The sequence below is a fragment of the Pelophylax lessonae genome (genome assembly GCF_965119305.1).
Source record: "Pelophylax lessonae genome assembly, chromosome: 1".
In the NCBI taxonomy this organism is placed as follows: Eukaryota; Metazoa; Chordata; class Amphibia; order Anura; family Ranidae; genus Pelophylax; species Pelophylax lessonae.
In genome coordinates this window covers 890,543,086-890,555,485 of record NC_138768.1, presented here as the reverse complement: position 1 = coordinate 890,555,485, position 12,400 = coordinate 890,543,086, and the positions used below count along the sequence as shown (strand labels likewise).

General features: G+C 43.8%; 2 protein-coding genes across 2 annotated transcripts in view; one reads left to right on the top strand and one right to left on the bottom strand.

Annotated features, from left to right (window-relative positions):
* Positions 1-981: 981 nt before the first annotated feature.
* The window catches only part of LOC309550858 (IgGFc-binding protein-like), a gene marked incomplete at both ends in the record, with an annotated part of 36,576 nt that continues 25,157 nt past the window's right edge, over positions 982-12,400 (top strand). The window contains 2 exons of the mRNA XM_082251221.1: positions 982-1,087; positions 1,507-2,709. Of these exons, the coding sequence (XP_082107347.1) occupies positions 982-1,087; positions 1,507-2,709 (1,309 nt within the window). The remainder of the gene's footprint in view (positions 1,088-1,506; positions 2,710-12,400) is intronic.
* On the bottom strand, positions 7,243-11,333 carry LOC309549496 (uncharacterized protein; the record flags this gene model as incomplete). Its single annotated transcript, XM_082249830.1, has 2 exons — positions 7,243-7,924; positions 11,305-11,333. The coding sequence occupies 2 exons, from the start codon at positions 11,331-11,333 to the stop codon at positions 7,243-7,245; spliced, it is 711 nt and encodes a 236-aa protein (XP_082105956.1).

The following is a 12,400-nucleotide window of genomic DNA, read 5'->3' as shown; positions in this document are numbered from 1 at the left end:
CAGGTCTTCTTCTTGTGGAGCCTCTTCCTTCTACTCAGCTCATTTTCCAGAATTCTCTTCTTTATGTTCAGCATGTGGCTGTGTTATCTCTATTCTTGGGTCTTTGGGTCTTATTGTGGAATTCAGAGAGGTGAAATGAGAGGTAATGGGTTTTATATCTTTCTTATTGTTCTTTGTGTAATTTAATCTTAGCCTGCAGTATCAGCATGTTTTTACCAATGTTCGGTAAGCCACACAAGCACTGCAGGAGGTACACCACATGTTTGGGGTGATGAGACACAAAAGAGGTAATTGTGGGTTCTTCTTCCATCCTCTTTCCTCCATGATATGCATTCACTCTACATTCGTTACATTTCTTAGATGGATCATATCCTCTTCTGTTGGGGCTCATCCACCAGAACGTAAGGTGCCAAAATATTCTACACACATAGTATACCTTTATAGATTTAATGAAGGAAGAGTCTGCTAATATATATTTAATCCAAGGGGAATCTTTTTACAATGTTTAAGATTTATTTTTGTTTGATTATTTTTATTGAGATTTTTTTTTTTTATTGTGCGAATCTTCGAGATCTTTGAAAGACATTGGCCAGTCTTAAGAAGAGATAAAACCTTAGAGGGGCCCTCCAACATTATACTTAACAAGGAGAGGTCAGCATTGCAGGCCTCCATTGTTCTTTCATGACTGGTTTCCACTAAAGTGTCAGCCTATACCAAAGCTGTATTTTAGTTATTGGTGGAGTTGGCTGAAATATTTTTAGGATCATAGTGGCGAGAAATGTGGGCCATCTCTTAAAATGGGTCCAGCTAGTATACAGAGCCTAGAAACTCAACACGGAGATGGTGGAAACCCTTAATAATGGGCACAGCAGGTGTACAGACCCGGGAACTTGGCACAGGGATGGCGGGAATCCTTTTGTAATGGGCACAGCAGGTGTACAGACCTGGGAACACAGCACAGGGAAGTGGAAACCCCTCATAATGGACACCACAGATGTTCACAGCTGGGAACTAAGCACAGGAATGGTGGGACCACCATATAATGAGCCCAGCTGGTGTACAGATCCTGGAACACAGCACAGGGATGGTAAGAACCCCTCACAATGAAAAAAGCAGGTGTACAAACCCAGGCACACAGCACAATGATGGTGGAAACCCCTTATAATGAGCACAACAGGTTTTCAGACCCAGGAACTCAGTGCAAGGATAGTGGAAGCCCTTATCATTAGCACCCTAGGTGTACAGACCCAGGAACTCAGCACAGGGATGGTTGGAACCCCTCATAATGGGCACAGACCAGGGAACTCCATACTGCTATACGAGATATAGAAGAAACTGTCAGGTGGTCTAACTTTCCACTAAAGATTCCACAAGAAAACTGAAATATTATTTTGAATGGACTCATCCTTTATTTTGGCCTTGCCACCTTCTATTCCTGTTCCATCTCTAGCATATGTTGTGAGTGCAGTCACTAATGTATAGTCCTCATTTTTCTCTCCTCTGTAGGGTCATCCACTCTCTACAGTGGCAAGATCTTTGTCACCGCTTTCATGGAAGCTTCTCCATTGGGAAGCAGCCAGTTTGAGCTCATTCTGAATGGGATTGACTGTTGTGCTATGGTCAATGTAACAATACAGGGTACCAACTTCTTCCAGAGCGTTACCCTCCAGCAGGGTGAAATGGTCAACCTTGCTATTCCAACCAGTGTCATGCTCAATGGGAGTTCTATCTCCTCTGCAGGAGTCATTGTGATTTCATCCAATAGCAGTATATCTGTCATCTCCAAGGTCTGGAGGAATGGTGGCTATGACTGGTCATACATCTACCCAGTGGATCTTCTAGACAAACAATACTATGTCATCACACCCATCTCAGCCTTTCCAAGCAATGCTCAATTTGCCATATTAAACTTGGACCAGGCAAATTCTATCACAGTGACATTATATGGTGGCACTGTCACATTCAAGGGCCAGTCCTGGTCATCTGGGAGCTCAACAAGTTTCCAGCTCTCACCCTACCAAGGCGTCCAGTTCCAGCTGCTTGGTGGTGACCTCTCGGGATCTTTCATACAAGCCAATAAACCCGTCGCTGTTCTGAGTGGCCATCAAGATTACCAGAAATATCCAATGTACTTATATGGCTACATCTATGAGCAGCTGCCCCCTGAAACTAGCTGGGGAAGATTGTTTGTTTTGCCGCCACTGTCTGTCCAGCCACGGAATGATGATGTAATTATGGTGATGGCTTCTCAAGGAACAAATCTGAATGTGTATAATGGGTCTGAGAGGGTGGCCTTTAAAAGTCTTTCAAGAGGAGACAGTTTTGTGCAGAAAATGAATACAAATGCTCTCTGGATAACTGCCGATCATGATGTGATGGTCATGTTTGTCTGTTCTGGAATTTCCAATAAGGCAAACACAACCCTAACTCCCTTCATGTCCAATGTGGTGGCCACCACAGACCTAGAGAATTCCCAGGTAGTTTATGCTTCCACTGGAATTACGACCAATCTGCTTGTAGTCACTGTTAGTGGCCAAATGTCAGGTATAGTGGTAGATGGAATCTCACTTATGCCAAACACCACCTGGAATGACAATGATTTCAAGACACTGAAATACTCCTGGCTGGAGGTGACCGTCTCCCCGGGATCTCACTGGGTTCAACAACTTTTGGATAAAGATGTCTGGGTCATGTCCTATAGCTTTACTGGTAATAATTATATTTATTTTGTTATTCCTACAATTTTATCAATATAGTCATTCAGCAATGATGCAAGCTGCACTGTCTGCACTGCATACATAATTTCAGGATTATTTCAGATGGAAATGTACGTTGTCGGTATGTAGCAAAAGATGGACAGTTACTGAAAGTATAGATTTGACCAATGGCTTACTTACCAAGGTTTCAGAATTAACATCTGAGATATTAACCACTTGCCGACCAGTCATTGGGACTATACTGTGGCAAAGTGGCTCGTTATCGTCCAGCGACGTAGACCTACGTCGCTGGACTCCTCCCCTTGTGGGCGGCGCTCGCGCACCGCCGGAGGCTCGCTCCCGCTGTTTTCAGTCACAGCGGGAGTCGGGCCAGGGAAGGAGAGGCGGTGATCACCGCCGCTCTTCCCTGATCGTCGGGGAATCGAGTCTGGAGATCCGCCCGCTTGTGTAAACAAAGCGGGCGGATCTCCTAAGTGACAGGCAGGGTCTGATTGTAGGGTTCAGCATAGCTGAACATGCAATCTGTCCCTGTGTCACTCAGTCACCTCCCCCCACACATGTCAGTAAGCACCAGGCATACATTAACCCCTCCCTCTCCAATAAAATTAACCCCTTCCCTGCCAGTGTCATTTTTACAGTAACAGTGCATATATATAGCACTGATTACTGCAGTAATGTCCCTGGTAACCCCAAAAGTGTCAAAAATGTCAGTCAAGGGTCCGATCTGTCCACCGCAATGTCGTAGTCCTGCAAAAAAATCGCAGATCGCCGCCATTACTCGTTAAAAAAAAACACCAAAAATGACAGAAATCTTTCCCTTAGTTAGTAAACGCAATAACTTTCGCGCAAACCAATCAAAATACGCCTATTGTGATTTTTTTTACCAAACATAGGTAGCAGAAAACAAATTGGCCAAAAATTTAAAAAAAATTAGATTTTTACATTTTTTTGGGGGGGGAATTTCATATAAAAAAATGTGAAAAATATTGTTATTTTTTCAAAATTGACGCTATTTTTTTGTTTATAGCGCAAAAAGTAAAATTTGCACAGGTAATAAAATACCACCAAAAGAAAGCTCTGTTTGTGGGAAAAAAAGGATGTAAATTTCGTTTGGGTACGACGTTGCACGACCGCGCAATTGTCAGTTAAAGTCGCACAGTGCCGAATCGCAAAAAGTGGCCCAGACATAAGACAGCAAAATCCTCCGGTGGTTAAGTGGTTAAACCCCTCCCATTGGTCTTTTCCCGCTCCACCCTATATTATTATTATTATTATACAGGATTTATATAGCGCCAACAGTTTGCACAGCGCTTAACAAAATGAAGGCAGACATTACAGTTATAATACAATTTGGAACAAAAGGAATCAGAGGGCCCTGCTCGTTAGAGCTTACAATCTAAAAGAAGGGGTCAATTGATACAAAAGGTAATAGCTGTGGGGGATGAGCTGATGAAGAAAGTGAAACAGTGTTATTAGTTAGAAGCCGGATAGGCTTCTTTAAAGAGAAGGGTTTTCAGGGATCGTCTAAAGATGGATAGATTAGGGGACAATCGGACAGATTGGGGTAGAGAGTTCCAAAGAATGGGAGAAGCTCTGGAGAAATCCTGGAGGCGAGCATGGGAAGAGGTGACAAGGGAGCTAGAGAGCAGGAGGTCTTGGGAGGACTGAAGAGAGCGGCTTGGTTGATATTTTGAGATCAGGTTAGCGATGAGCTGGGGGCAGAGTTGTGGATGGCTTTGTAAACTATTGTTAGCACTTTGAATTTTTTTCGTTGGGTGAGTGGAAGCCAGTGAAGGGATTGGCAGAGAGGGTGGAAGCCAGTGAAGGGATTGGCAGAGAGGGTGGAAGCCAGTGAAGGGATTGGCAGAGAGGGGTGGAGGACACTGAATGGTTGGTAAGGTGGATAAGTCTTGCAGCAGCATTTATTATGGATTGAAGGGGCGATAATCTATGTAAAGGTAATCCAATGAGGAGGGAGTTGCAATAGTCGAGACGAGAGATAACCAGGGCGTGAATTAAAAGCTTGGCGGTGTCGTTGGTTAAAAAGGGCCGTATTCTAGCCATTTTGCGGAGGTTAAGGCGGCATGATTTGGACAGGGATTGGATGTGAGCCTGAAAGGACTGTGCAGAGTCAAGGGTTACCCCTAGCACCCTGGCATGTGTGGAAGGACTGATAGTTGTGCCATTGATCTTGACAGAGAATTCCGGGGAAGGGGCACGTAGAGGAGGAAATATTATGAGCTCGGTTTTAGATAGATTCAGTTTGAGGAAGTGGTGAGACATCCAGGCTGATATGTCTGTTAGTAGATCAGTGATGAGGGAGGAGACTGATGGGGTGAGCTGAGGGGTAGAGAGGTAGATTTGGGTGTCATCAGCATAGAAATGGTAGTGGAAGCCATGGGAGGCTATTAGCTGACCCAGGGAGGAGATATAGATTAAGAATGGTAGAAGTCCAAGGACAGAATCTTGGGGGACCCCAACAGTAAGAGGAGTTGCAGGGGAGTAAGTGGAATTGTAAGTGACACTGAAGGTGCGGTGAGATAGGTAAGATTCGAACCAATGGAGAGCACAGCCACGGAGACCGAACAAACTGAGTTTTTTGAGAAGGAGGGGGTGGTTAACAGTATCAAAGGCAGCAGAGAGGCCCAAGAGTAAGAGTATTGAGTAGTGACCATTGGTTTTAGCTATTAGTAAGTCATTTGTAAGTTTTAGGAGAGAAGTTTCTGTGGAGTGTTGCCGGCGAAATCCAGACTAAAGGGGATCAAGAAGGTTATTCTCAATGAGGTGCTTGCTCAGGCGGTTGTAGACTAAACGTTCAAGGAGTTTGGAAGCAAAAGGGAGTAAGGAGATGGGTCTTAAGTTATTAAGATTGGTGGGGTCTAGTGAGGCTTTCTTTGGTATGGGAGTTACTAGCGCATGTTTTAGAGAGTTGGGGAAGATGCCAGTGGAGGGAGAGGTTGAAGATATGAGTTAAAGAGTGTAGGATAGAGTCAGAGGGTGACCGTAGTATCTGAGAAGGAACAGGGTCCAGGGGGCAGGAAGTTAGGTGGGCATTAGAAAAATTTTAGTGACTTCCTCTACAGTAGTTGGGTTAAACAAGGGAAGTATTGATTGTGCAGGAGGACAAGGTGTGTAAAGTGAGGGAGATATCTGTAGTGTAAAGATCTCTTCAAAATTGTATCAATCTTATTTTTGAAGTGATTGGCAATCTCTTGGGCAGTGAGTAAGTTAGTGGGTGGAAGCAACGGAGGACGAAGTAGAGCGTTGAAGGTCTAAAAGAGTTGATGGGGACTGTGTGAGAGGGTGTTAATGAGAGTGATAAAGTAGGTCTGTTTGGCAGTGTGGAGGCAGGAACTGTATTTTTGGAGGGCAGATTTATATTGGCTGAAATCTTGCTGTGACTTAGTCTTACGCCACAGACGCTCAAGAGCGCTGTAACAGATCCCCAATACTTGGACCAAGTATTTTTGTCTTAAGTCTCCAGAATCTCACGTGATGCAGTGACCTGGCCCCTCAATTCCCCCCAAACAGCCGAAGCTCAATGAAGGGTAAAACAAATGACCTTTTATTCACCAACTCACTTGCAATATATATCCAGCAATTAACATACCTGGCCATCTGGACAGACACAGGTGACATTGCAACATTATCATAATTAATTCAACAAACCCAAAACATAGCCAAATACACATTCCTAGAAGCTTGAACACACCTCACCTCTAAACAGATGAAAGCAGAAGACATAGGCTCCCAGACTGCACGTCTCCACCTTCAACACACCTTATTATAACTGTCAATACACATCCGCACAGTAGACGTCATTAGCATCTCTTTAGACCTCAATGTGTGGAGAAGTCCTCTGCTGCAACAGGCAGCTTTAGGCCTGTAACATTGATCCCAGTCTGAGTCTGTATCTTGGGGTGACATGGATTTGAGTCCAAAGCAACACTACTCCCATTGTCCCCCAGCATATACCCCCACACAGAGGTGCACTCCCCTACAAGCTAGGGCCCATAATCCGTGGGCAGGAGGCTGGCCTCCACACTCCTCCATTAGCCCTTGGTGAACGTTCCAGCAAATGGGCGTTCATCACAAGCGCAACTGCGTTTTTCGAGGCTTCTGGTATTGTCTGTCTGCCAGGGTTGTAGCGGTCGGGGCCTTATTCTGTGTGTAGAGAGGGGGGCCAAGGCATCCAGGGTAGATGACAGTGAACTGTTGTAGACAGAAGTGGCCATGTTGGGGCAGGAAAGGGATGAAATTGTGTTGAAGAGACAATCTGTAGCAGAAAAAAGAAGTTAAGGGTTAAGATGGTGAATGTTTTTACGGGTAATTGTTCAGTAGCTGGAAGGTAAGGAGGAGGACAAGGAGAGACTGAAACTAATGAGGTGGTGATCAGAGAGAGGGAATGGAATGTTGAAGAGGTTGCGAGGAGTGCATAGGTAAGAGAACATGAGGTCAAGACTGTTGCCATTAGAGTGTGTAGAAGCATGTGTCCATTGTTTTAGGTCAAAAGAGGAGGTTAAGCTCAAAAGTTTAGAAGTAGCAGGAGTGTAAGATTAACAGGGATGTTGAAGTCTCCAAGAATGATTGTGGGAATTTCAGAAGAGAGAAAGTAGGGTAGCCAGGCAGAGAAGTCATCAAGGAAGCCTGATACTGGTCCAGGAGGCCGATAGATCACAGCAATTCTCAACGAAACTGGAGAAAATAGACGAATACAGTGAGCTTCAAATGAGGAGAGAGACAGAGAAGGCGGTGGATGAAGAACCTGAAAAGTGCTTTGAGGGGAAAGCAGAATTCCAACCCCACCTCCTTTCCGTCCACTGGGCCTGGGAGAGTGAGTCCACAGGAGGCCACCATGGGAGAGGGCAGCAGGAGAAGGAGAGTCAGATTCTTGAAGCCAGGTCTCAGTAATTGCAAGCAGGTTGAAGGAGCTTGTGATAAATAGGTCATGGACAGAGGTGAGCTTGTTGCAAACAGAGCGGGCATTCCAGAGGGCACAGGAGAAGGGGAGGTTGGCTCTAGGCAGAAGAGGAATAGAAACCAGATTTCGGCTGGTGTCAGAGGATAGGGGGTGACGGGTATGTTTGCCAAAGGTAGATGATGGTGGTCCAGGATTTGGGGAAATATCTCCATAGGTTAGGAGAAGCAGAAGGGTGAGGGAGGTGATATGGGAGTAAGATTTATGAGGGGGGATACATCTCAGTGTCCTGTAGGTTTTATTGGTGTGTGGGTTCAGAATCAGCAGGAGTTGATGAGTGCAGTATAAAGGTGAGGATAGGAGTGAGGGTGATATATACAAGCTGTGGGACGTGAAGAGGGGTAAAGGAGAGAAAGTTTTAGGAGAGAGGATGCAAACATGAGAAGGAGAGTTAGGGATTGCATAATACAGGGTGGTGAGATTGAGAAGTAGACTGAATGTGAGATGGAAAAGTTGTATAGAGACTCAGGTCATCTGTAGTCTGTCTATTGGCTTGCAGTTGTATGCTTTGTGCATTCGCTGAAGTGCTGAGCCGAAGTGTAATACTTAATCCAATATTAATACTTTATCCAAGATGATAGTTGCCAATGCAATCCCCGCCTAGGCAACCCCTAGAAAGGGCTTAGATTTATACTGAGTTGGGTGGAGGTATTGCCAATTAATCAATTAGGATTGCATAGGAGGGACACATGGCTAACAGAATAAACTTCTCACACCAAAGACAGACTACAAGACATAGCAAGAGAGCAGAATGGCAGAGTAATAAAGATAAGGACAGCTGGTAATTTAGGTATAGACAAGAGAAAGCAAAATAAACATCAGTGTTCTATGGACAGAGGTAAAGATTTTGAAAGCAGCATAGATTACCATTGAGCAAATTAGAAACAAGGATTCTATTTCAGTTAAAGGTGGATTTTGAAAGCAGCATAGATTACCTGTGGAGGGATAGAGAAGAGCTTTTTAGATAGTGCTGAGCCGAAGTGTAATACTTAATCCAATATTAATACTTTATCCAAGATGATAGTTGCCAATGCAATCCCCGCCTGTGCAACCCCCTGCCTGTGTATCCCCCTGCCTGTGTATCCCCTAGAAATATATATATATAACCAGAACATGCTCCCCTTCCAACCTGGAAAGACCTAAACTATTAATACTATCCCTCTAAAATTAGGAATGTTGGAATGCAATGAATGTCATCAGGAGATGATTAGTAAGGAGTAGTGATCGAACGATATCGTTTTTTCGTTGCCGATACTGATATTTTGCCGATCGCACACCGATATTGGCCGATATTTTCACACATGAAATTTTGCAAACAAAAAACAAAAATTTTGACACAAATCTCTGAACATGTAAATCTTTATTTGATAACATTTTTAACATTAAGTGCTCATTCTTCACACCTTAACTGCATAAAAACTGATAGGAAAACGTTTCACATCATCTGATGCACAATTGCTGCAGTAGTTGACTCAAGTGCAATAATTTTAATTCACTACTGCAGTGCAGTCAGTGCAAAACTGCTAGAAAAAAGCAAGCTAGGCAACAGCTACACAGTGGATTGGATTGGAGTCAGTGGAGGACTACCTCTGCAGTATGGCACTCACTGCAACTACTGCAGTCAGTGCCAAACTGCTAGAAAAAAGCAAGGTAACAACTACACAGTGGATTGGACTGGAGTCAGTGGACTACCTCTGCACAGTATGGCACTCACTGCAACTACTGCAGTCAGTGCAAAACTGCTAGAAACAAAGCAAGGCAACAGCTACACAGTGGATTGGACTGGAGTCAGTGGACTGTCTCTGCAGTCTGCAGTATGGCACTCACTGCAACTACAGCAGTCAGTGCCAAACTGCTAGAAAAAAGCAAGGTAACAACTACACAGTGGATTGGACTGGAGTCAGTGGAATACCTCTGCACAGTATGGCACTCACTGCAACTACTGCAGTCAGTGCAAAACTGCTAGAAAAAAAGCTAGGCAACACAACAGCTACACAGTGGATTGGACTGGAGTCAGTGGACTACTTCTGCAGTATGGCACTCACTGCAAATACTGAAGTCAGTGCAAAACTGCTAGAAAAAAGCTAGGCAACAACAGCTACACATACACAGTGGATTGGACTGGAGTCAGTGGAGGACTACCTCAGCAGTATGGCACTCACTGCAACTACTGCAGTCAGTGCAAAACTGCTAGAAAAAAAGCAAGGCAACAGCTACACAGTGGATTGGACTGGAGTCAGTGGACTACTGCTACAGTAGGGCACTCACTCACTGCAATAATTTTAAATCACTACCGCAATAGTGATTTCAATTTATTGCAGCAGTGAGTGGCGCACTACTGTAGCAGTAGACCACTGACTCCAATCCACTGTCTATTTTTTTTCTAGCAGTTTTGCACTGACTGCAGCGCAGCACAGTCAGCGCAAAACTGCTAAAAAAAATAGATAGACACAAGCTAGACAGTGGATTGGACAGACTCAGTGGACTGGTGGACAGACACTACTACTACACTTTCAAATTAATACTCCCAGTTAAGTAGAACAATATTATAGTGCAGAAAGCAGAACATTTCAGCATGTTCACCAGTTAAACGGCTTCTTTTCTTTTCATAAATTGCTGCCATTTCACTAAAAACACGCTCATTTGGTACTGAGGAAGGAGGAGCAGAAAGGTATCTTCTAGCATGAGAAGCAAGTCTTTTGTAGCATGCCTCACTTTCTTTCCACCACTGAAGAGGATCACCACTTCTTCTGTCAATTACTGGTTCCTTCAAATTGAGATGAAGTTCATCATCCAGACTCATTATTGCCGATTCTGATGAATCCTCTGCATGAGGCCCAAATATAACATTGAACATTGCATCTATTTCACCACAATGAATTTTCTCTTCTGTCCGTTGTCTTTTGGGACATTTTTCTCCTGCATCCTGCTCTTCCACATTAGAAACCTTCTCTTCTTGACTTTTCTTTTCGTCAGGAACCTCCTGCACCTCCTGTCGAATATCTTCTGTCAGCCATTGTTTTGCCTTGGCCAATACATCATCAGAAGAGAAAGGATGGTTCTTGTATCGAGGATCCAAAAGACTTGCAAACACAACATTTTTATTCTCCTCAGGCTTCTCAAACCTTTTGGCGAGGCTGTCCCTCATGGCCTGCCTACATGCTTTGATACCACGTGTGTTGGGTCCTTCATTCTGTTGAAGAAGCATCTTCAGGACTCTCACACATGGGATCACAGAGGAAACAGATGAGTCGTAATGACTCACCTCCTGTGTCACTTCCTCAATGGGTAGGAGCGTCTCTATAATGTTGACTACTATGTCCCACTGATCGGCAGTAGGACAAGAATGTCCTCCAAGTCCATATTCACCAGAATATATAGTGAGAGCTCGCTTCTGCTCCAGTATCCTTTGTAACATTTGTAGCGTTGAGTTCCATCGTGTTGGAACAGCCTGTATCAGGTTGTTTTTGGGTAGGCCAAGGTCTTCCTGAATGCACCTCAGTTGCTGCTTGGCAAGAACAGAATGGTGGAAATGGCCTGCACACTTGGTTTGACAGAGCATCATTTACCACCAGTTGGAGGGTGTGTGCCATGCAACTGAGGTCTGACACTTCAGCAAGTTTCATACCTTCAACCATGTTCGCTCCACTGTCTCGAAGCACAAGCATCACTTGGTCTTCGCTGATTCCCCATTCTTCTAGCATGCCTAGAAACATTTCTCTAATGTACTCCCCAGTGTGGGATCCTTGCATCACTTTTGTATTCAATACCAAATGCCTTCTTGTCCATCCGCTGTCAATGAAGTGGCATGTAAGACTCATTAGTGATTCTGTTTGTCCTGACCAGCAGTCCGTCGTGAATGAGAGTGAGTTGCCAGCATTCTCTGGTTGCAGCATAGTCTTTACTTTGTCAACAACCTTTTGGTGAATTTTTTGCAGCATTTCAGTTCGATAAAACTTGTCACTCTTCAGTGTGTACTTTGGCTCAACTATGGACATCAACCGCTTAAATACAGAGTCAGACACCATTGTAAATGGCTGGTTATCAGTGACCATCATCTCTGTGATTACTCTGTGCAGCAGTTGGGATCTTCCATCAGATTTTAGCCACCCAGGGCCGGTGCAAGGATTTTTGGCGCCCTAGGCAAAATAAAAATTGCCGCCCCCCCCCCCCCAAAAGCACAAAAAGCCATAATGTAAAATAAAGTGCAAATTTTAATAGTTTAATACAAAACATTCTGAAAGTGCAATACAACATATAGTTGTTAAGAGAAAAATACACGCCACTCATTTTTATTCTAGTGGTATACTTGCATAATATAAGTGCAACAATAGAAATCCTATGGTCATTCAAAGAACTCCAAACACGTAGCAAAATAACTATATAAATGCACCATACAATTTAAGTGCTAAATAACTTTGTAAACAGCTTCAACAACTTCATAAACAGCTTAAATAACATAAATACTTTCAAACAGTTATTCAATCTAAATAAATTTTACTTTTCTTGCTTTGGCATTTGCAAAGTCCTTCAGTAATGTTTCAAAGTCAATCTCCTGTGCCGTCCGATTCTCTATTGAAATCATGGCAAGTCCCACAAGCCGTTCTTGGGACATTGAAGAACGCAGATAATTTTTTATAATTTTCAGCTTTGAAAAGCTTCGCTCACCTGTGGCAACAGTGATTGGTAGGGTTAACATAATTCG